This window comes from Rhagoletis zephyria, unplaced genomic scaffold (assembly GCF_001687245.7).
Source record: "Rhagoletis zephyria isolate East Lansing unplaced genomic scaffold, Rhagoletis_zephyria_1.1 Rzeph_scaffold_00174, whole genome shotgun sequence".
NCBI classification, from domain to species: Eukaryota; Metazoa; Arthropoda; class Insecta; order Diptera; family Tephritidae; genus Rhagoletis; species Rhagoletis zephyria.
Genome location: NW_016157258.1, coordinates 127,543 through 153,042, shown reverse-complemented (window position 1 = coordinate 153,042; position 25,500 = coordinate 127,543). Strand labels below are relative to the sequence as shown.

At 32.2% G+C, this 25,500-nt stretch overlaps 2 protein-coding genes across 7 annotated transcripts in view; one reads left to right on the top strand and one right to left on the bottom strand.

Moving 5' to 3' along the window:
• Window positions 1-5,032: 5,032 nt before the first annotated feature.
• Window positions 5,033-8,151, top strand: r-l (rudimentary-like). The gene is made up of 3 exons (XM_017607900.1): window positions 5,033-5,408; window positions 5,463-5,973; window positions 6,829-8,151. Exons 1-3 carry the CDS (start codon window positions 5,268-5,270, stop codon window positions 7,641-7,643), a joined length of 1,467 nt encoding a protein of 488 aa, XP_017463389.1. The 5' UTR covers window positions 5,033-5,267; the 3' UTR covers window positions 7,644-8,151.
• Window positions 8,152-8,927: 776 nt separating this feature from the next.
• Window positions 8,928-25,500, bottom strand: part of AnxB9 (Annexin B9) — a 29,029-nt gene continuing 12,456 nt past the window's right edge. The window contains exons 2-7 of one of the 6 annotated variants that reach the window (XR_001846621.1): window positions 20,386-20,468; window positions 16,055-16,537; window positions 15,728-15,953; window positions 15,484-15,665; window positions 10,302-10,451; window positions 8,991-9,180 (exon numbers count right to left, since the gene is read on the bottom strand). Coding sequence is in view for 4 of the 6 variants with exons in the window: in XM_017607927.1 (XP_017463416.1) it covers window positions 9,127-9,180; window positions 15,484-15,665; window positions 15,728-15,953; window positions 16,055-16,537; window positions 20,386-20,415 (975 nt within the window). In the remaining 2 variants the exon portion in view is untranslated. Of the gene's footprint in view, window positions 9,181-9,334; window positions 9,776-10,258; window positions 10,452-12,851; window positions 13,573-15,483; window positions 15,666-15,727; window positions 15,954-16,054; window positions 16,538-20,385; window positions 20,469-25,500 lie in introns of those variants that run through there. The other 5 variants (XM_017607927.1, XM_017607935.1, XM_017607917.1 and 2 more) reach the window with 5 other exon arrangements.

Genomic DNA, 25,500 nt, shown 5'->3' with positions numbered 1-25,500 from the left:
CATCATTAACCGATTCATTTTCATTTGCACTTGCATTGTAATTCGTGTGAAGCATCATAACATTTTCGAAGTGAAAAAATAAATAAATATTTATGTACGACAAAAATGAAACCAACAAGCAAATTTAAGTAAACAACAACAAATAAATTAAATGAACTCAGGGATAGAGCCTCCAAAAAAAAAATCGAATAAATAAAAACCAAGAAAACTCATGCAATATTTTAGCAAGAAAAACTGATGATAACTATTACGAAATTTTAAAATTGAATTTTACAAGAATGAAACTAGTATATGTATAAACTGAAAAATTATTAACAAGCGTAAGCAATTTAAATAAACTCTAACGGACAAGTACCATAAATACTTAAGTAAAATACAATACATAAAATTGATTGATGGAAGACAAATTTAATAAACTAGACATAAAATTTAAATGGTAAAACAAAAACTTTGAAGTTAATTAAAATGCCATAAGGTGAAAATCGAACACATACATATATACATACATATGTTTAATGACAGTTTCACAAATTCTTCACACAAAAAAAAAAATATTGCACAACAGTTTAAAAACCACTTATGTACGTACATATGTATATGAAAATGCAAGTGAAAACACTTTTATTAAATTTGTATCATAAAATTAAGAAAAACTATATATTTCACCTTCTTTGTGATACTAATTAATTACATTTTTCATACATATAGGCTGAGCAAGAAAATGTGTTTAAAACATAAAGCTAAAGCTTGACATTAGGGGCTTACAGCGCATGCTTACATGCATACGAAGTCAAGAGTTGGTTGGTGTGAGAATATATAGCTCTCCCAATTAGTAATTTGGTCTTATCAGTCAAGTATCAACCATTTATCAGCCTGTATACCAAAAAAAAAATTTGAAAATAATTGCAAACAAAGTTGTGGCCAGCGTACGTCTACGTTAACTCGAACTTATGCCGGATTTCCACAGGGATTTAAATAGAAAAATTTTCAATTGCATAGTAGAGCATTACGCAAATAAAAACTGTCATTAACTTTGCTGCCATATGGCATTTTTCAAATTGCACAAATGTGTGTCTAGTGTACACACGGCATTAGACATTTTTTTTTTTTTTTATATATTTTGTTTTTTTTTTGTGAATTTTACTAGTATTTAGTGTTGTGAGGTTTTAATTTTCCAAAAACTATGAACTTCCAAGAAAAAAGTTTATTTTCAATACAAAAAAAAAAATGTAACTTTCAAAAACAAAGAGATTTTTGCAATTTTGAGGTTTTTTAACTGTATGATTGGAATGCAGCTGACTGACCCCTTTTTATTCAGATAAAAATATACTGCAGCGCTAAAGCCCCTTTTTCACTTAAAATTTTACTTAATTTCACTGACATTTGGACAAATTACAAATTTTTACTAGAAGGTAATTTAAAAAACTGTTAGCTTGTCTTGTAATGTACAGTTAAAACAGTGGCTATGGCAACATTGCTAATATTTTTTCCCCTTCTTTACCTGGTTGTATATTTTTTAGACTTATGCCAAATTAGCACCAGCCATTGAAATTATGCTAGTATTGCCCACGCAAGTTTACGGGTATTACTTAATTTCCAACTTCGCCATTAACACTTTTGTCATTTAATGCTGAGTGGAAATCCGGCATAATACTTTTTGAAACTTCTTACAATTTAAAATGGTGACTGCTTTTTTTTCTTTTTTAAAATGGACTGATTTCAATGTTAGTTGGGGTACTTTTAAGAAAAACTTAATATATGTATGTAACCAAAGATTACCAATTCGTAGACATTCAAATTAATGTTTCATTCTTTTAATTCGTTAATATTTTAAAATGTAATCTATGAAGTAGTTTTTAAAAGTTTGATGCAAAAAAAATGTATAGCAATTGGAATGAAAGAAAATATTTTGTATTCCACTTAAATTTAGTATTTTATTTTTTATAATTACATACATAAATAAATGTGGAGTAACGGATAGGGAATGCATCAAGTCTTTAATCAGGTTTTCAAACATATATACATACATAGAAGTGATGTTAGAACTGTATGTAGAGTAGCACAACATGGAATATTTTTGGATAAAAAATCGCGTGAAAAAATGAAATCGGAAAAATAAATTTAGCACATCAGCTGGCAAAAAGAGGTTGCATACATACTATTATTTGTCTATAAAGAAATATTAGTTACATGCATAAATATTAAGCCTTCGACTTCACTTAATAAAGCAACTGTTGTCACAAAATTTAATTCGAAATGAAGAATTGAAAAAGCATGCAAAAAAAATAATTAATAATTTTGATGAATGGTGTTACAGTGTTTGTGTCTCAGGCATTGATTATTAAATATATGCATATGTACATCCATCGAACGCATGATGACATATGTATGTACATAGATAAGCCAGTGGGTATGTAGTAAAAAGTGATTCTGAAGCAAGGAAATGTAGTAGGGCACATACGTTGATGGCAAGAGTGTCGATATTGATAATAGTACGTTTAGGATGACGCAATTATGAAAATTCTTAAAATTATAATACTTGAAAATTTGCTTAATTATGATGCGTAAAAAAAAAATGAGGGATGTGTATAACGAGAACAAACAAAAATTTAAGTATTGAGAAACCCAATTTAAAGAGAATTGAATTGAAGTAAAATTCAAGCAAATGTGCGATATTGTAATAAATTATAAATAACTTTGTACTTGAATTAATATTTTATTTAAATTAAGTCAAGATATTCAAATAAATTATAATCATTTCAATTTAACAATAAATTCTGTGTGTTTTTTTTTATTTCGTGCTTGGGAGAATAGATTCCACTTTCAGAAAGCCGTGTAAACGTCCTTAGGACGTCCATACAGTATTTGGCCGGGAGCAGAGGATATAGTCTGCATTATTATTACTGGGGCGATCAGAGCATGTTCAATGGAAACCTTTAATGCAGAGACCGAAAATAACCGTTAAATATCAAAATTTTTATTTTTGGATCACTTGCAAAATCGATACTTTGCAATATTTCGATCAAAATATAATCATTAAATTTGGTTTTCTATTTTTTCGGTCAAATATAATCGTTATTTTGTGATTTTTTTTCGATCAAAAATTGTTATTTTAAATTTTTATTTTTTCGATCACTTTTTACCATTAATTTCGAAATAACAACTTTAATATGAACGGATAATAATCAAAGATAACTATCAAAAAAATAAAAAATCAAAAATGCCCATCATTCTTGATCCATGATAAAAAAATATATTAAGGTAGAACCGCTGAGAGTCACTTTTAAAATTCTTGACGGTTCCAAACAATTTAATTTTTAAATTTACTCACAAACTCACACACACATTTTCATTTTCAATCTCAAGCAACAACAATTTCGAACAATTTCAATTTTTTATTTTCACTTTTATATGATTTTAAAATGTTGGCAAACTTCAAAAAAAAATCATGGCCGACAAGTTGAGAGAACGGTTCTACCTTACTATATTTTTATCATGTCTTGATCGACCAAATAAAAATCATATAGTAACGGCTAAATCTGATAGAAAAAATATATTTGCATATATATTTTATTAAAATTTAACGGTTACATTATTTTTATTAAAAGGATCAACTTTTACGGTTTCTACTTGAAGGTCACCTGCCCTATCAAGAACGATAGAATACAGTTCATTTCACCATGCTGCCCTATGCCACTGATTGATCTTTTGTGAGTGCCGTGAGGTGGAAACAGCGTCTGTGGATGAACTTGCATATGTACATATATTCGCGAAAAATCTGATTTCATCTGTCCTACGCTTCTTTCCAGGGAAAAACACTTCTGCATAATATTTCAAGAAAGGAGTGGAGGATACTGCATTTACTGAACGTTTCGAAGCGTCTACTTTTACGAGCGGTTCAAAACTGGATTTGGACATAGGGCGGCGAGTTTTTCGACTGACCTTCAAACCGATAAGTTTATTCGCGTATCAAATTTTGGCCAACGTTTTTCAAGCGAATGCCATTTTTATCAAAGAGGCAAGTAAAATAGTTTTAGCTTCAGAACGAACCAGCGAAGTATTAATATTTTTATCGACGAGCCAGGCGGCGATTAAGGCAATTGGTTGTGTAAGTATTAGTCTTATTAAGCTAGCCCGAATCGATTCAGCTCGACATATCTTAGTGGCAGAAAAGGTTCTTGCACTTCTGAACTACATACGATGTATGTATGTATGTATATCAAAGCCCACATCTCTCAGCACTGACAAAATGTGGCTAACCGCAGTTGGAAATTCGTTAGGGTAAAAGAAATTTAACTTATCAACGAATCAGACAGGAAGAATTTACCTCGACTGACTGCCATTTTTAATGTTGTCACGTGACTGTAACTATTATTACTATTATTAACTGCCATTTTTACAGGAAACTGCGCCCAAAGACTAGGAATGGAGCACAACACTTCTTGTGCAACTACCCAGCACGGGGTAGGTCGAGATACCTGAGGAAGTTAGATACAGATTTGCCCACTCCACGGGCTTAATTTAAGAAAACCTCCATTTTCTGCTATCCTCTTTAATTCAATTATTTAACTTCTATTTATTTATTATTTTATTTAGCTGTCTAATTCCGATTTTCTTTTGTCTACGTTTAACACAATTATCACTATAATTTACAACACTACACACACTTGCTACTTTTTATCCCTTCAATTGAATTTAACAAAGCGGGAAAAACGCCCGGAAGTAAAACGAATTGGTCTAACAAGCGCATGACTTTTAATTACTTCATTTTACGAACGCATTATTGTGCTTAAGTACGGCAGCACTTGCCTGAAATAAAAGGGATACCATCACCTTAATCCACCGAAATTTTAAGAACCCATTAAACAAATAAATTTCGCCTTATAATCTAAATAAAAAATAGTCAACATTTTATAAAGCAAGTCATGTCCAAAAAATATAGTTATTGAGGAATTTTGCATTGATTTAATATTAATTTGCATTGATTTAATATTAATTTCTAGTAAACGTGAAAAAACGAAATATCAATGCAATCATCTGTTTACCTTTACTGTACCATGTCAACCCTGCTAAAGGTGACTTCTCCGGCCTTTCAGCAACCACCTGCCCAATGATTCCCATATCGGCACAGCAGTTCCAGAATTAAATTTTTCCCAACAAGCGTACCGCAGCCTATCTAAAAACGCACAACTGTTGTGACACAATAATTATACGCACATTATTCAACTGAATTAATCTGCCACTTGTTGCAATTCCCAGCTGACAAAATGAGCGATGAACGAAAGACGCTGGCTATTAAACTATACGAAATAAATGCCTTCAAATTTGGTGATTTTAAGATGAAGGTGGGCATTAATTCGCCTGTATACTTTGATTTACGCGTTATTGTCAGCTATCCACAAGTGATGGTAAGTTAAAATTTGCGAATCTATGCGTACTATATAATGTTTTAATTGGGTTAGAAAACTGTCTCGGATTTGATTGCTGCCCATATCAAAGAGCAACAATTGACGGCGAAACATGTGTGCGGTGTGCCATACACAGCACTACCTTTGGCCACGTTAGTGGCCGTACAACAGAACACTCCAATGTTGGTGCGACGCAAAGAAGCAAAGGATTATGGTACCAAAAAACTTATAGAAGGTCTCTACAATGCCGGTGACACGTGTCTTATCGTAGAAGATGTTATAACATCAGGCTCAAGTGTATTAGACACAGTGCGTGATTTAGAGAAGGAGGGAATCGTTGTAACTGATGCTGTTGTTGTGGTAGATCGTGAGCAAGGGGGTGCTGCCAATATAGCTAAGCAAAAGGTGCGCGTACACTCGTTATTTACATTGTCTTTCCTGTTGAATACGCTGCATGAAGCAGGAAAAATTAAACACGACACTGTGGATGCCGTTGCGCGTTATATAGCTGCCTCACAGATTAATAGCGATGGATCATTTGTTAATCCACAGAAGAAAGATGGTGGTAAGTGAAGATCTAAGAGTATTTGGGCTACGTATTTGAATATGAAACTGTATCCACTTAAAGATTTCCGGACCTTAAAATTACGGGCAAATCGTAGTTTTACATTGTCTAAAGATTGCCGGTCATAGAGAGATGTTCGTAACATTCAAATATTTCCTTGCCAATTTTAAATAGAACATTCTTAATAATGCTGCTATTTAACACTAAAAGGGAACAGTATATATCGAGGACTCCAGTAGTCTTTTATGATATCAATTTTAAATTTTTCTAACACTTAAGTATGAGTTTCTACCCCAAACCGTATGGCATGCGAATACACTAATTTTAAATTTATCTGTCCACCACTGTATATACATACATAGAGCTCGTTTCTAATGTTTAACTAATATTTTTAAAATCGAATTCTTATACATAGCACATTTCATTAACCTGTATTTAGAAATTTCTTATGCCGGTGGGACCAGTTCAAGTCTATATCGAGCCCTAACCGCTAAAATAACGTAAGCGACATATTTTTCAAAATTTTCTTTTTGATGCAGAAATGTATCTAGATGCTCTAGGAATATTTCTGCATCAAAAAGAAAATTTTGAAAAAAAATGTCGCTTACGTTATTTTGGCGGTTAGGGCTCGATATGTAAAGTACTAATTAAATGATCTTTTTCTAATTGAAGTAATCTTCATAAGTTACGTAAACACAAACATATGTACCGGGTTCTTAACAACTCGGGCAATCGCGTTATTAATGTATGATTTTTTAATATTTTTTTTTTTTATTATATTTTTTTTTGTCATACACCACAACTCAGCATGATATCTTACAAAATACGAGATTATAATAAATTCTTATCTTGCAGGCAACGATTTCTCACGCACCAAACTCTCATATGAGCAACGAGCCACTTTAGCAAAATCTGAATTAGCCAAGCAGCTTTTCAATTTGATGGCCAGCAAGAAGACAAACCTTTGTCTTGCCGCTGATCTTACTCAATCCGAGGAAATTCTTAATATTGCCGACATATGTGGACCCTATATATGTGTGCTAAAGACACACATCGATATTGTCGAAGATTTTAGCGAGGCATTCGTTAAAAATCTACGCGCTTTGGCAGACAAGCATAATTTCTTGCTCATGGAGGATCGCAAATTTGCCGATATTGGCAATACAGTATCGCTTCAATATGGTAAAGGCATTTATAAGGTTGCAAATTGGGCGGATTTGATTACCGCGCATGCAATCACCGGTCGCAGCATATTGCAGGGACTCAAAGCTGGCGTCGCGGATACCACTGCAGAAGTGCGTAAACGTGGCGTTTTCTTGCTTGCCGAGTTATCTAATTCTGGCACTTTAATCGATGTCAAATATTCGGAAGCAGCCAGCAAAATTGCCACCGAAGGCGCAGACATCGATTTTGTAGCAGGCGTAGTGTGTCAATCGGTAAAGTGTTTTGATTTTCCCGGCTTGATACAACTCACACCTGGCGTGAAAATCGACGATGCCAGCGATCAGTTGGGTCAACAATATCAAACACCTGAGCATGTGGTGAAAGAACGTGGAGCAGATATTGGCGTTGTGGGGCGTGGAATTCTACAAGCGAAATCTGTTGAAAAGGCAGCAGCGCTGTATCGTGATCGTCTCTGGGCGGCATACACTGATCGCATAGCGAAATGAAGTGAAGCGAATTAATTGAATTGCTTTCATACCTCCTAGTTATTATAAAGCTAAAAATTATGTAATTAAAACAACATTCCTTTTATCGATTGTTTTTGTATGATATTAAGAGATTAAAACAAAGTGTTGGCATTTCAAACGACTTGAATTGCGGAAATAACATACTAGAATAATAATTTTAACTTTGTAAAACTAAATAAAGATCAAAAACATTCATCATGTACAGTCAAATTGCGAAAATTTTATGTTTTTTTTTGCATTTTCAACTTTAAGGCCACTTTTCACTTTGCTAGTCGTAAGGAATGTAAGACTCTATTCGCGAAGAGCAGGGGTAGTGTAATCGCCGCCATCTTGAAAACAAGGGTTGTCAAGGTTTTTTCATAAATGGTAGTTAAACTCCATAAGAATCTGGCTCCTTTTAATAATTTTTTTTACGTTTCCACTTTTTCTACAATTACCCAATTTTAATAAAAATTAAATTTTATAGATAATGGACTTTAAACATAACTCTCGCCTTTGAAGACCTAATAACAATATTTTGTTTTCGTGTTGCCTTTTGGAACTGTTTTAAATCAACACTATTACAATTGTCTCTCTGAACACATCGCTGTCAAAACCCTCATACCTGATCCTTGTTCCGACATCTCATCCTCTTCTTGGCAAGAAGGGCGAAGGGGGTTGCCTTACATGCCTATCACAGTCAGGTGTATATGCCACGAGAAGTGACCAGCCAACAGTCCCACAAGTTGTCTGCAGTCCCATCTGCTTAATGAAAGCAAATACCTAGCAAGACTATGAAATTAATGGCAACATGAGTTTGCCCTCAGTTATTGCTGAACGAAATTTTCGCCCAGTTTCTGACAGTGGCTTCGATGGCCAAAAGTGAGAGTGTTATAACTGGTTGGGTTGCTGACCGAGGAATATCTGGTCTGAGCCCTCTCTGGCCAGACTCCAGGTCCTAAGACTGCGTCCATCAGTAAATCCAGGCTCAGAGACATTGTGGCATCTCCTCAGCAAAGGCAATGGTGGCGTTGGTGTTGCATCGAAAATATATTCAAGTTAAAATCTGTTCTCAGAAATTTCCGCCTCACTTTACACCGTATCACACCAGCACCCATTTTTGCTAAGCCTCTCCGCGGATAAAAATATTAAATGACGGTAGGTTCAGCAGTTAGCTTTGTTGTAATTAATGGCTACTTGTAACAATAACTAGAAAAGAGTAGCCGAGGATATAACGACGAATATTGCGTATACTACGTATCAATAAAAATAATAAAATATATTTTTTTTTTAAATATGTACCTCTTTTTATTTTCTAAATGAAACTTAAAACACTTGAAATAAAAGTGTAACTAAATTTTATGATTTAACGTCTCCAATTAAAACTAAAGCGCCGCCCAGAGTGACTGAGTAATATGGTGGTTTGGTGGTCGCTAGGAAAAATAGTCCACTACTTAAATACACATAAATTTTATGGTCGATCTTAATAAGATGCCAATGTAATCAAAGCTGTGCCAGTATCACCACCAACGTCATCCTGCAAAAAAACAAAAGAAAATAGCAAATCCATCAATATATTGAGTTGGTTACAACTATGCACTAAAATTTCTACTATGAAATGAAATAAAAGACAAGTTATTTTGTTATGCTTATAAAATCAATTATTGCACTCTGCTATTTATTTTCTTCTGAAACTACAAAGTCGCGATAAATTGTTTCAAGAAATTCATTTGGCTATTAATTAACACTAATAAACATGCTATAAATTTATCTGTACGTATATGAACTTTGTTCGGAGAAAATGCTTTTGATTACGTACATACATACATATACATATATGTATGTACTATATGTACTACAAAATATCGATTGCAAAGATAAACTGAAATTGTAAAATATAGTTAAAGCCAAGCCTTTTTCATTGCTCTCGAACTTAGTAAGATATTTTGGTTTCATTTAATTTATAAATACTTTTAAATATTCTAATACGATTTTCTGAGTTTTTAGCAGGTCGTCTTGCTTCACCAAGTTGCCTCTACGCTGCTTTCTTTCCTTTCGCGCACTACATCTCAAGCAATTTACCAAGCGACCAGAGTGACAAGCGCTAAACCGATCTCAGTGTCGGTATCCTCCTGCAAATCACACAACAGAGGCAAATGGGTGGGTATTTAGTGCGAATTCGTACGTAATGAAAGATTTTTTTTTTTTTAACCTTTTTCAATACATATTTTCTTTTATTCAAATACATATAATAATAATACCGAAAGTGAAATGCATGAATTTGGTTAGACTTGGTGGGTTTACTTAATATTTAAAATCAAAATTAAAAAAAAAACTAATTTTATTTATTAAAAATATATTCGTAATAGCATATTTGTGTAAATGTATAAAAATTGCATGTTTTAGAATGTATAGAATTTCGAAAAAATACTTGGAAAAAATGCGTATTTCTACCTGAATAAAAAACATTACAAATTTAGCCGCTAATACCAAAAAAATCTAGACAATACATGCAAAGTAAAATACAAAAAACATTGCAAAAAAGTTAAAGCTTCCGAACTTGGTTCGTATTTTTTGTTCTATCAATTTTCAATTTTAGTCAAATAATTTGCATTAGAAAAAATGTAAATTCATATTATGTTAAAGCTTTACACATACTATATGTATGGATTGCATTATGTATAAATATATGTTTTAGTGTAACAGGCTGCCTTGCTTCAAGCTGCACTACGTTGTTTACTGCATCTTGTCGAACTACCAAGCGACCATAGTGACTAGCACAAAACCGATCTCAGACTGTGAATCCTCCTGTTGTGGAGTGGTAAAAAATTTGTTTGTTGTTGTGTTTTAATAAGCGAGAAAATGAAACGGAAGAAAGAGTGGAAGAAACAAATAGTCAAAATTTAGTTTGGTTTTATAATTGTATAAAGAAAGAGGAAGCTTCAATGGGAGTTAAGGTTAAGCAGTCAGCATAGCTGGGTTTAGTTTATTTAATAAATATTTTTAAATGCAAGTGGTGATTCAAAAGTTAGTTGTTCACTGTCTGAGCATCCTTATGTTAGATTTTTTTTTTTAATAGATAAGTAAAAAAAGTAGTGTGATTATAAATGAATCGGTTAATTGCCAAAGGGAATAAGTCAGCGATATTTCGATGTGACTTATTCCCTTTGTATGTATAAATACGACCCATATTTTGAAAGACAACCTCCAGACAGGTATTTTTTTTTCTAATATATTGCATTATGATCAAGCTATAAATACATACATATTTATTGACAAAAACGCCTAAATTAGCTAGTCCCGAAATTATCTCTAATAAATCCTAAACTAGTTTCGAAATGGCCCGAACTAGTCCCGACACGATCCCGAACTATATCATCATACAGTGTTGCTAGAACGGGTGATTAGATTTGTTTCCATTTGTACTACTCTGAATCCGTCTTAGTATACGCGTGAGGGTTTACGCAAATTTTGCCAATACCATCAAATTATCCAATAGCCAAGTGAAAATAATTTCAGCATTTTTTTTTTTAATTTCCGCCTTGCTCTCTATCAATACACTACTGTAGTGAATATGTCTAAAACTATGCAACAAAAAGTGGTAGACGGTTATATTTGCTTTGAGGAATTCCCTTAGCAAATACTACATATAAACACGACCTGTTTCTAATGAAAAATTACAGATTTTCTAGCTAAAATTCGAAAAATGTTTGACCGACTTGAATAGCTTTTTTGGATTCATGCGCTATAACACATGGATGGTTTAAAAATTAAAAAAAAGAGAGTTGCCACCTATTTGAAAAATGCCGATTGATAAAGAGAAATTATGTATCAAAACATGGGTGTCAATAGAAATAGGTTTATGACAGCTTAATTTAGAATAATTTTTAAGAGGGTTGCCACCTGCTTGAAAATTGTATTCAAATAAATTGATAAGGTATATTGAATATTACAATAAGGGTTTCAAACTAAAGAGGTTTAAGAAACCTTAATTTCAAAAATACTTGTTTGAAAAAAAATTTATTTAATAAATCGATAAGGTAGATGAAAGTTTACAATATGGCTATGAAACAAGTGTTTTAAGAAAGATTAATTTAAAAAAAAAAACCATGAAGAAACAGTTTACAACGTTTGAATTATCAAGTGAGTTATTCAAAAACACTTTCCTATATTAAAATTTATTTTGATCGTTTTTAGTAATAGAGCTCAAATACGAACTTTTAAGTGTTTATTCAACTACTGATTCGTACAAATATAAAAACACGTAAGAAAAATATTAAAACATCAGATGAAAATTTAACATCACCAATTTTCTTCTGCCTGTACGATTTTTCTTAATTTCTTAAAATAGCCTATCTAAAACTACATGTAAGGTACACTTTTGGACTCAATAGATGGCATCATTGTCGAAATCTAATGTATTTCTAAACGAATTTTTTTCGCTTATGTCTGGAACCGTTCAACCGATTTCAATGAAATTTTGTGGGTGTGTATTGTTGTTTCTCGCTTGAAAGTGGGTCATCATCTTTCCATCGCCATTGTAAAGATTTTTTTTTATTATACTGGTAGTACACTCACTATTTTAGATCAAATTGAGGGAGGTTGTTCACACTTGCCTGATTATCAGGTTATCTGGTTAAAAAGTATTATTGTGTAGTGTAGTGGAAAATAAGCAAATATTCGTTTCCTCACGTTTACTAATCAAATTGCTTCAGCGAAACTTTTAATTTCCATTCCTTTTATGCTTTCTGCCCCATGATTTTGGATATAAACAAAATTTCGATCAGCTGAATCTTAAATTTTCAAATGTTTGCAACTTGAGCGTTCGTGTACTTTTTTTTATTTTTTCCTACTTGAGTGAGAATCATTCCCTAAATGTTGTTGTTTATTATTGTTAGTAAATTTCGGTTAGAAACAAATATTTCCCATATCAACTTAAATCGTATAATGTTGCCCAAGTATAAAAATATAGTTAAAATCTTTGTCAGTCGCCCAAATTTATGTACATACATACATAGTTCCTAAACGAACTAAATATTCGTGTGCTCGGTGTTAGGATCTTTGTAGATTATATAATCACTTTTTGGTAAAATAAGTAATACCTGTTGCTTTATTCTAAAGCTATATATAAGTTTAGTATGGAAAAGCCTTTGTTGCGTCAAATTCAGCTGCGGATTTTTATGTGTAATAAAAAACATTTATTTTTTATTTTTGTGTATATAAAAATGCACATTTATTCATAAGCCACTGGTTCAACTACAGAAGTAAGTATTATTTATAAGAAAAAAAAAGTCGGGCGCATTTTATGTATTAAAAAATAACTGTTTTTATATTGACATAACATTTAAATAGATAACAAAAATTGAGATTTTATGCAAAAAATAATAATTAATATTCGACGAAAAAACATCAGGGATGGATGCGAGTGTGGTAGTAATACAATATTTAAAGTCTTGAATATGCACTTTTTGCTACATTCACATTTTTATAAAAATCTACAATTTACAACAAAGTAGAAGGTAGTTGCGTGTACATAAATATTATATTTTCTTGTTTGTAGGTTTCGCGGTATCCATAAGTTGTATATGTATGTATTTGTTTGTATATATTTCTAGGCAGATAAGTTCATAGGTAGATAGTTACGTTGTGAATGTTTATTTGAGATTTTATGTACACATAGTATGTATGTATGTATATTATTATGTGCGTTCAAAAGTATGTATCTTTGTAGGAGGCTGCGGTCAACTGCGCCGCTATTTTCCTTCATTTTGTTTGTTTAGACAATATTTTTACAACATTAGGTACTTTTGGTAAATTAAAAAAATACATTCAGTTTCATGTGATTTTTCTCCTTATTTAAATGAACAATGTGATCTTAGAATCCGACAATAGCCAATAGGGCACGCTTGTAATCGCCAGAGGTGTCGCCCTGAAAAAGTCGAATATTTTGTCATTTAATTTGAAATTGAATTTGAAGCAGAAACGATCAATTATGGGTAGAAGAAAAAAGGGGTTTTTATAATTTATTATCATTTTTTTTTTGTAGGTGGAAACCATAAATCCTTCATTGGTTTTTTTAAGGCCCTGTCACCATTAAAATGGACGGAGTTAACAAAAAACTTTTTTTAATTTATTGAAATATTTTCAAATAAATAAAAACAACTTAATTTCTCCGTAGTAAAAACCCAAGAATGTTAAAAATTTATGATTAGTATCCGCGAGGAAAACCAAATTTTAGAAATTCCACAAAGGATTTAGGATTCAAGCGTTAGAATACTTGTTTGCAATTTCAGAGAGCGTGCATATACTCAGATGCAATAAAATCAAATTTTTTTAAAGTCCTTTATGTATTTAAATTGTGCTTAGAATGAGGTTTGAATATTTTTTAAACTTTTGTGCTTTTGATCATATAAAGCTTTCACATTTTCTATAAGCTCGCATTAAAGCTTTTGTTTATGGTTTCAAGTAAGCTTTCTAATTCACATTCAGATTTTAATCAAATTTTTTCATTGTATTTTCATTTCTTTGGCATCTGAATGTCATTCTATTTGTTTTTTGAATACATCATTTTTTCCAAATGGGTTTTTAAGTGTCCTATTATGTCCTATTTATTGTTTTGAATCTTTGAAAAAGCTCTAAACAGCACTTTTAAAAGCTTAAAAATTCTAAGTAGGCCTGAGACGAAGCTGTACTTTAAAGTTTGTACTTTAAATTTATCTATTATTTTATGTATGTATGTTAGTTATTAACATTTCACAACGCAAATATTTATGAAAACATATTTTCCATTTTTCTTCAAAATTTGTTTTACAAAAAAATTTTATTTTAAAGAAATTCACATGATGTGTAAATATATAGGTAAAAATTGAAGCTCTAGAAAGTGCTTGAAAAAAATAGTTTATATTTTGGTCCAGAGCTTCGAATTCCAGCAAAAAAAAATCGATAAATCTAACGAACATTAAAAACTAGTTCGTTTTTGAATGAACTGCAAAACTTTTTGAAGTTTCTGTTAAAGTTCAAGTTTTTGGAGGGAATTATTCCTAAATCTAAATTCCTAAATGAGTTAGATAAACATGGCTTCAGGGTCCAGCAAAAAGCTCTAAAGAACAGCTTTCTAGAGTACCTATTTACAACCACTCAAAAAAGCTATGTCTGACTTAAAAACCTCAGTTTGAAGGTTCAAAAAAATAAAAAAAATAAATGCAAATACAAAAATAAATAAAATCGTTACCTAAAAATCCGGGGCTCAAAAGCTTTTCCAAAACTAAACTCGATTTGCATGTGTGTATATAATATCTATTTGTGGTTTGGCGTTCGACAACTGTGCAATTGCTTTTATTTTTCAGAACAAAGTCTTTTAGCATACTGACTGCCGGTTTCACCACCAGTTTAAGTGAAAAATAATTATTCCCTTCTGACAGTTTTCATATTAAATTCAAATAAAAAAAAATCATTTTCCACTTAAATTTTTTTCGTGAAACTCGCTATTGATAGTTAACATTAGTTTAAATACTTTGTATTTTGCTTTATTCCAAACTATGATAGGTAACGTGCAAAATAGTATTAAAAATTAATAGTAATACTTGAACTCTCCAAACAAATAAGTAACTAAACTACCACCCTAGTTATGAGTTAGTAATCAATGCAATATGTATAATAAATAGTATGGATCATACGAAAATTTATAAAGATAAGAATTTTCCAGCGATTGGTAGAAATTGTTGAAACTTACAACTTTTTTCTCAAAACTTAATACCGCAAAGCTTTCTAACCATGCGCTGCAATATCCTTATACGTATGCCAGAGTGCAATAGAACACAAAATAGACATTCATATTTACCTTGATCCACGATTCCAAGCTCTTGCCATACTTATTTTGGAATGCTTCCTTAATATCGCCCAAATCGATTTCTGAACGACTGACCACAATACGAATCAACGTCTTGTCCTTGGTGCCCATACCGTGCATGGACTCGTACAAACGCTCGGCGAAGTAATCGACCTTCGATTTGCAACATTTCACTGTAAAAGCACAAAATATATTTAGCATTCTGCAAAATTAAAACCAAATAAATTCCACCTACCGATGGCGAGGAAGCCACGTTCCACTGAGCCGCTGAATTCACGCTTAATCGCCTTCTCAATATCATGTCCAGCAAGATTTTCGTACTCGAGGAAGATCTGTCGCAGCTGCTGGTAGGAACGTGTGATCAAAATCGAATTGAATGTGGATTCATCGGTGCCCCATTGGCCTTCGCCGGCTTCTTGCAAGGCTTGTGCGTCTGCCACAGCAGCGGCTTCATCAACACCCTTAGCAAATTAAATGAGAAATCGTTCATTATTACAATACTTAAATGAGAGATAAAAAAAAACACACACACACACTCAGCTATAAAAGCTACTCAACTCACCTGATTCTCATCGCGGTTGCCCTGCACCAACGACACACATAGGCGTTTGAAATGTCCGCTAGTGTCACCCTTCAAATCTGATTCCAATGAACGACCAAAACTCTGCTCATAGAACTGTGCAATAGTCTTAATACCGTAATTGGAAAGTGTGCAGAGAATTTCAATGATCGCCTCCTCATCGGTGCCTACGCCAGAGACGGCATCATGCAATTCGTTGGCGTAGAATTGTGGCAATGGCGTCATCAATGCTACGATAACATTCTCAAATTTGCCACTCAATTCGGATTTCAATTCGGAAAGCAAATCCTTGCCGTAGGATGTTTTGAAAGCTTCAGAGATTTCCAGACGCTGTACAATGCCGCGACGTGCCAAAATTTCAATAATGGCTTTCTCGTCGGTGCCAAAGCCTTTCATGGCTTTGCGCAGAATGGCAGCATCCTCGACGGGATCGAAGGGATCAGCGGGGTAAACAGTGGGGGTGCACTAGAAAGCGAAAGGTCAGAGAGAAAGTTTAATTTATTGTAATAAATATGTATGTATATAAATGAGGGAGATACATAAGTATATATAACGTAACATATTTGTATGTACCGTTAGTTCATTTTAAAAAATGGGGTGTGTCAAATTAAAGAGCGTGGTCTGTAGATGTGTAATAAGGTCTTTTTTTTATGAAGAGTTGCCACCGGTTAAAAAATTGTATTCAATTATATAATAAGTTGATTGAATTATTACAATATAGGTATCAATCGAAATGGTTTTGAAACGGCTTTATTTCTCAACTATACGTAGGAGGATTGCCACCTGGTTAAAAAGTTAAGTTTGACTTGTTTTACTGGAATTAGGTAATTGAAATATGTATCGCAATATGTGTGTCCAACGAAAGAGGCTTGAGAAGGCTGTATTTTGAAAATATTTTGAATAGTGTTGTGTGCTGTTTGAAAAGTGGAATTTAATTAAATTATACAGAAATTATGTATATGAAATATTACAATAGAGGTGTCGAACGAAAAAGTGTTAAGAAACATTTGTGATGTTTGAAGAGGGTTGCCTACTTAAAAAGTCAAATTCAAATTATTTAATAAGTGAAGTGAATTATTACAAAATGGGTATAAATCGAAAAGGGCTTGAAAAGGAAAAAGTCAAATTCATGAGTTAATTGAAATACGTATCAGAATGTCAGACGAAAGAGATCTAAGAAGATTTTAGCTTGAACATAATTTTTAAGAGGGTGTCAAACGAAAGAGGCTTAAGAAGGCTGTAGTTTGAAAATATTTTAAAGAGTGTTTTGTGCTGTTTTAAAAGTCGGATTCTGTTAAATTATGCACAAGTTATTAATAATTCATAGGTGTATTAAAGGAAAGAGTTTTAAAAAAGTATTAGTTTGGAAATATTTTTTATTAGGGTTGCCACCTGTTTGAAAGGTCATATCTCACTGGCTACATATGTACGTATCTTTTTTTTGTGAAGGTCATCAGATCTGCATCGTTTATTCGAATTTCAAAAATTAGGTTAAAAATAAAGGTAGACTTCTATAAGTTTTTATTTCTTCAAATTAGAGTTTTTAGAGCGTTATAGGGTATATTGTTGCAAAAACAATTTTCGCAATTCTTGACAATTTCTTCTATGGTGTTGAATTTCTTGACCAATAATTTAAGTGTTTTAACGTTATGCGGGTTCGCTAGTAGTTTCTTTTTAAATTTATTAAGGATTGTTCTACGTTTCTATAAAAAATTTCAAAAAAGTGCCACAGTTTCAAGCCAATACTTCACTAAACCTTTTGCTTTAAATAACATAAATGCTCGATGCATAGAAGCTTTAAGTGTGCTTTCAATCATCATCCATTACAAACGAGTTGAGCAGCCTGATACAAATGATTATTGCCGTTTACCTAAAAGTTTGTACACGAACTTTTGAGCTTCATTAAGCATTTTCATCCATGTATAGAATATGCGCATACTACTTATGTATGTATGTATGTGCATATGTCGTACAAACAAACAGTATGTTCTTTCGCGTATATATATGTACATAGTAAGAAAAATGAACAAACAAAACCCGATAGCAAAATCATTTATCATATTTGCAAATATTTAGCAGCCATTTCTGTACATATAAACATACTGATTAGATTGCGGCAGGCATCACAAAAAGATATGTGTTTTTTTAATATACGTACATATGTACATGTATGTATGCATATGGCTTACTTTCACTAACTGAAAAAAGGGAACTGCTGTACCGAATGCTGTTTGCATTTTTGAAATAGTATTCATAATAATCGTCATGTGCTTGAGAACTACTTCATACAAACTGAAATCAAGGTTTTAATTTTTAACCGTTATAACTTTCGAGGCTGAAATCGATTCCCCTTTCGAATGCCATTGAGTTTGCCCAAATATGTATATTTTTTTTCGCCGAGGCATCGCGTTTTGAAATTTTAATATTTATGAATTTCTACATATATACACAAAAAGTATTGGCACAGCTGCTTTTTTACAATATATTCCAAATATTTTATTGTAATATTTTTCCGCCAATTTTTTATAAAAATATGGTTCATACTGTATGATAAAAAAATTGCCAAAAATCAATGGTAATTTATAGCTACTTAGAACTTCTACTTTATTACAATAAAATTTTTTGGGCTACAAAATTGTATTACAATAAAATTTTTGGGCACAAAATTTCTAAAAAATCTGGGCATGAATCACGTAACTTTGAAACGAAGTCGTTCAAACGATACTGACAAAACAATGTTGTCAAAACACTGATTTATGCATTTGTGTTACTGTTACGTGAAGCAAAACTGGAATCGAGTTGACGATATCGCACAAACTATCAAACAATTTTTGATTTTTATGAAGCAAGACAATCTCGACACGATATCGTTCAGACGACTGTCGTCATACGTGATTCATGCCCTGATTAAAAACGTAAAAATTTACATGAAAATTTGATGAATTTTCGCGAGTTTTGCACAAAGTTAAGAAATTAGGTTTTTATGTTTTCTGTTGTAGAATGAACAATATAATTATAAAAGAATTGGCGGGAAAATATTACAATTAAAATTTTTGCATAATTGTAAAAATGCAGCTGTGCCAATACTTTTTGCCGGCAGTGTGTGTACATATTCGAGAACCTATAACCTATAAACCATTAAAATATCAAAATGTCATAACTTGGCAAAAAAAAACGATATTTGAGCAAACTCAATGGCATTCTATGAAAACATTCATTAGCGATGCTACTTAACCTCAAATACGTCAAAAACTGTGTTTTTGCACTTTTAGGTTAGGGAAATCATATATCACTGGTTCATAACCAAGAAAAAAAATCTGTACCACAGTGTAATTTATGATAAACAACAATACAAGATTTTTCGGCGCCTTGTGAAACCCTTAATGAAACTGTTTGATTATTGAATAGTTCCATATATTGGGCCTTATAAATAAAAACTTAGCAATTGATTTTTCTTAAAATGTCAGACCTTTTACTTAAATTTATTTGAAGAGGTCGAGTAAAAGTTCTGAAATTTTAAGAAAAATCAATTGCTTAGTTCTTGTTTACTCTGGATATTAAAAATTAATTTATCTTGACATCTGTTAAAAGATTCCAGCGGCACTAGGATAGTTTTTCGCGATTAGAATAACCGCCAACTACTTTAGGACCGCTATTCTCGAATAAAATTTATAACGGAGTATTGTTGTTCAACTTCTCAAAGTAAGTGTGTAGCTTTTGCAGGCAATATTGCAGTTGTATTAGTAACTAAGTATCTAGATCAGATTTCCATGCTAGCCAATTCATATTTAATGCTTATAGATGAGTGACTGGACTTAATGGGAAAATATGCATCGCTTTGATGCTTAATACACGTGGTATCAAACAAAATAGAAGGCAACTTTTGGCCGGAGACCCGAAATTGGTGTCGCTCTATGGGGCACAAGTTTGGGCAAATGACTCGGCAGACGACTACGAAATACTTAAAGGTAGTGCCGGAAAAATCGGTACTGGACGGCAAAAGGTTTAGTGGGCTTAAATCTCACACTGACGGTGTGTATGCATATGTATGTATGCAAGTTCGCTTTCGATGATAACTGCCCACTAAAAAAAAATGTTAGCCGTTGAAAAATGTATGCATTTTAAAATGCCGCAGAGTAAATTTATGGATGCTGGTCAACGCTTGAATTCTTTTGATAAACAATTACGTTCAATAACAAGCTTCTATGTACTTTAGAGGCACGTATGTACATATGGATAGATGTTACTCATACCCAAGCAATTTTAAGAAGAATAACTATTTATAATTATAAATTTCTTGATCCAAAACTCACCTTGAATGGATAATACTCAGCGGAGCTCATTTTGTTTTGTTGTTTAGTTTATTTAGTTGCTTAAGTTAATGAAATAAATAACGCTGTAATGAGATAGAGAAAAATAAGATAACATTAACAATTATGAATTAAAATTTGAGGCTAGTTACATATATGCGAGTGCGTATGTATATAAATAGATATGTACTTCTGAAAATCCATACAGTGGTGACAGAAATAATAGAAACGCTTTATTTCGACCTGAGTTGGCTATATTTCTTTTGTTTATTTAATGTTTAATATTTTTTTTTATAAAAGTCTAACTCATCAATAACATATGTATGTATGTAATAAAATGCGCATTTCACACTTTCGGGAAAAATCAAAAAAATTTTCACTAAAATTTTAAACTTTTTATTCAGAATTTTGTAGAAAATTGTAAGTGTGCAGTTTTAAAGCCCATTAAATTTTAGTAGGACTCAAGTAGTAGGAAGTTTCAAGTGCCTACAAAATACCGTTGATTTTTGATAATTTTTTTGCTACAGGTGTTGCGGTTTTCTTTCATATAAAAAAATGTCGAACTAACTTTGTAAGGAAGAAAAGGCTGATGCCAACAACAAAAAAAATTGCCAAAAATCAACATATGTACTAACATTTAATGGGCTATACAACTGCATTCCTAAAATTATTGAAAAATTTGGAAATTTTGATAAAAATTTGTTGAATGTTTAAAATTTTATACAAAGTTTGAAATGTGGATTTATATGGTTTTGTTTTATAATGCACTAGACTTTTATAAAAAAAAAAAAAAAACATATAAATAACAGAAAAGTATCCAGATCTGGTCAAAATGTCGCTGGTTTAACTAGTTGACAACAACTGTATATATACAATATGTATGTGTGCATGTAATCGCGATAGTTTGTAATTTTACAAAAACAAAAGATGTTAACAAATATATGAAAACTACAAAGAAGTGTACAAAGATGACGAAAATCATTTATCATTTAAAATCAAAAACAATAAAACAGTTAACAACAATTCATCATCGCCAAAAAAGCTGAACTAAAGAGGCCTAAAGAACCTTCAGATCATAATTCCCAGCATAATAATATATACATATATATGTACAAGCGTCAAATACATACATAAGTAATTGTATTTTGTAATTAAAATTTTAATAAAAAGTGTAAATCAGTTGATGCCCAAAAGCTCTTAACATGGCGTTCCTTTAATTGTGTATGCTGATACACGTGCATATACATACGTATCACAATTAGCCTTTAATGTGTCACGCATACGCCATGGCTCTGCATGTTTGCCNCAAAAAAAAAACAAAAATTAAATCGTGTCTGGGCTATATTTTTCATTTATTTAGTCTTATGTTCCTATGAACATATGCACATATGTATGTGTGTATTTACATTTTCAGCATAAGGACACACCCGCTCCTGGGAAAGCACATGTCACTTTAGACATAATAAATAATGTCTAACTATGTACAATACATACATTCTTTAATAAGCCCTTGTATAAAAAGTTTCACTTTATCATTTTGCACACTCACATATGTATGTTTATGTATATGTGTCCTTTGTCTGCCAAAAAATAGTCCTCAATGTTTTTCAAGGGCTAAAGCGGCGCCAAGCTGACGATAAGAGCTGTCCTTTAATACTAGTTACTTGGCAACCGTTCAAATTCTATTTGATTTTATTCTATTTTCCTTAACATTTTTACAAGCAGTAAATGCCAGTTTTGTATAAAAATATATGTATATACATATACAACATATGTAGCTCCTCGCCAACACCCAAAGTGTTTGTAACAAAGTGCATTGAAATTGCTACGACTGCACAGCGTCGCACGACTTTGCATGCATAAATATACACCCAGTTGTAACACGTCTAACGAAAGTGTTCATCCAACCGTTGACGCTCCCTAGTATGCAGCCCATCAACAACGCCTAGTCGCCTTCACTTACACCACTTGCTCAAGTACGCAAATGGCTGCCCTCGCAAAGATATGTACATACTGGATTACACTTAATGGTCAAGTTTCGCATGTGGCGCACTTGCAGTGACATGCACTCCTTTTGTACGAGGTGAAAGTGAAAGTTAAAATGTTGCCGGGTCAATTTGGCGCCATAGTCGTTTCAGAAAGTATTCAAACATACATACAGACATATCTATGGGCACGAATGAATACACTGCTAGTTCAAATACATGAATTGAATTCATGAAATGGTGTTTATGCAGCCATTTTTAACTACGCTCCATGTAATGATTGCGTGAAATGACAAACGCATAAATGTAGTATATATGTACATACATACATATGAGTTCGATTGGGAACATGTGATAAAATGGAAAACTACGTTTCAGGAAAACGATGCACATTGGGGCCAAGCGTGCTCAAAATTCAAATTAAAAAATGTTTTTTTGGAAAAATAAAAACGCAGGTTTATTCCCCCCTAAATTTTACATTTGGGGGTAAGTTTTCAGCTTTCTATCGTTTTTTTGGCTGGGAGCATGATCAATAATGGGTTAAGACGTCAAAAATTTACTCTTAAAAAGTAGTTCAAGTGAGTCTAATAGAAAGAAAATGATTCCAGAATTTTGACCACCCACTTATATGGGGCGGCCCCAGTGTGCGGTGGCCATTTATCTGTGTCAGCGCCGTTTCAGCTGATATGTATAAGAAAATGGTGTCATTACTCCTCGGTATACAGTGGGTGGTAATTCATTTCCGTTTATATCCAACGATCGTTAACTCGATCGAAAAAACTCAGAATGAAAAGTGAAATCGAATCGAAACTTTTTTTCCATATATGTATGTACATATAAATTTTGTTCATGCGTTCAAACGTATGGAATAAAATCAGTAACACCCTCGGTAAACAAAAATTCTCAAAAATCAACGGAAATTTTTAGCTTCTTCAAACTTGCATTCTATTTTTTAAAATTGAATGGGCTACAAAACTGCAGTCGAAAGTTTTCTAAACATTCTGAATAAAAGTTTAAAATTTAAGTGAAAATGTTTTGAAATTTGATTAATAATTGTGAATAATTTTACATATTTACATATGTGGTTTCTGTTATGGATCATATAGTTCGAAAACTATATATGAGGGGAGCATGCTACTATTTGTAAACTTTCAGGAAGTCCCAGGTTCGAATGCCGTCAGACGCAATAAAAATATTGGTTATTTTTAGATTTATTTTTTCCGAACTAAGAAAAAGCATCTGTGAAATGCAAAGGCAAAGCGTACTGAACAAAAAATTCTATTAGACAAATTTGAGAAAAACATCCCAAAACGTGACCGTTTCACAAACATTTTCGACATTTTTTTAGATCTACATACGTTTCTGCCGCGCACTTTAGTGGGAAAACGAATCGTCAAAGTATCCGAAAATGAAACCGATAAACGAACAAACTCCGCATTTCATCCACATTGTTTTCCGTTTTCGAATTTTTTACTGACTGGGAAGGCACAATTACGTGTACTCTTTAACCATTTTTTTATTTATTTTTTTTAATCTGTACTAAATATAGTATGTATACCTTATATATTCCAGTTCACCGGTTATGCAAAAAAAAACTTGTTTTAAGTTAAGATACATACTTATGAGTGAGCATCTCCGCGTAAATTTATACATTTGCACCTGCTCCCGTGTTATGTATGTATATCGTCAGTAGAAACAGTTGATTGCATTCCGATGAGTTTTAATGTAAAAAGAGGTATGTACCCACTGCATCAATGAATTTTTAAACTAATCTATATATGTATATGCGCAAACATATATGTATGCATGTACATGCATACCTATATACAGAAATATGTATGCACATTTATATGAAAGTGCATGCATATGGAAGTATATATTTTATGAGTACTGCTATGTATATGATTGAACTCAATTGCTGGGATATACGTATGTACATATACATACATACTTACATTTCGGCGCTTGAACTTGAGCAATTGACAAAATGATTCATTGCAGATTTATACCCGGTAAATACTAAATAATACGAAGGCATTATGAGTGTGTGATTTGTACTTGATTTCACAATACGCACTATTTGTAAACTTCCTCAACAATGGCGCCTAAGTTAAATTACACATAACATTTTTCCTAATTTGCATCAAAATTTTGGGGAAATTTACAGCCCCATTTTAACAAAAAAAAAAAAAAAATTTTAATTTTCTTCGTTTTTTAGCACATAAAATTTACATACAATTGTGACCCGTTGAAATTTGTGTCTTTGTTAAAATAGCACGGTAAATTGATTCAACTAACAATTTTTCTAAGGTGTGAATGTCATATAAAAGATTAAGCTAATGATTTTAAACCTAAAGATGTTTATTGTCAATCATCAAAATTTGCTTTGAAAGACTTGTCAACTCTTTGGCTTTGAGAGATTCTGTTCCGTATCGAATGTCTAGTTTAAAGCATGTTCCCGTTATCGTAATTTCCAGCTCATTCGAAATTTATAAGCAAATCATGCTAAAATCAAGTGATTTCGTCATGTAAAAAAAATTAAAAAAAAAAGTTGATAATTTATCATAAATCTAGAACCAAATGAATGAAGAAATTAGAAAAGCGTCTAAAGATATGCAACCATTTTTTATCAAATACAAAGCAGACACATACTAATCAAATAATGTATAGAAATTATGAAAGCAAGTCTGAACGCACTTGATTTATGTGAGGTAATTTGATCGAAACAAAGTAATACGATGTTTCCACGATTCGTTATTCGCTCTCTAAGTAATTCGAAGACAGAGCTAAAATTTAAGTTATCATAAACATTTTCAATTTATATAGAAAATATTTCATTAATATTATTCTATAACTTATTTGTTTTTTGTTATTTTTTGGCCATTTAACAATTATATTCAACAATTTTTTTTATAATGAGCTCGAGGCCATTTTTAAATGAAAAATTTATTGTGGAAAAGCAACAACAATTTGAAAAAATGGTAGAAGTGATAGCTATTTCGGAAATCACCACATTTCCTCATCAGACTTCTTTCAGTAGGATTCGAACCGACGATCCCACTGACTCAGCCAGTTGCCCATGCACCGCGCTAAGACGCCTTGTAAATTATCGTTGTAATTTTTCCACTATTTT

What these genes read in the sequence shown, in the direction of transcription:
- r-l (XM_017607900.1), top strand. Translation starts at nt 5,268, where the DNA reads ATGAGCGATGAACGAAAGACGCTGGCTATTAAACTATACGAAATAAAT. An exon ending in TCAGCTATCCACAAGTGATG is followed by an intron (nt 5,409 to 5,462) that starts GTAAGTTAAAAT and finishes TAATTGGGTTAG; the next exon opens with AAAACTGTCTCGGATTTGAT. An exon ending in TCCACAGAAGAAAGATGGTG is followed by an intron (nt 5,974 to 6,828) that starts GTAAGTGAAGAT and finishes CTTATCTTGCAG; the next exon opens with GCAACGATTTCTCACGCACC.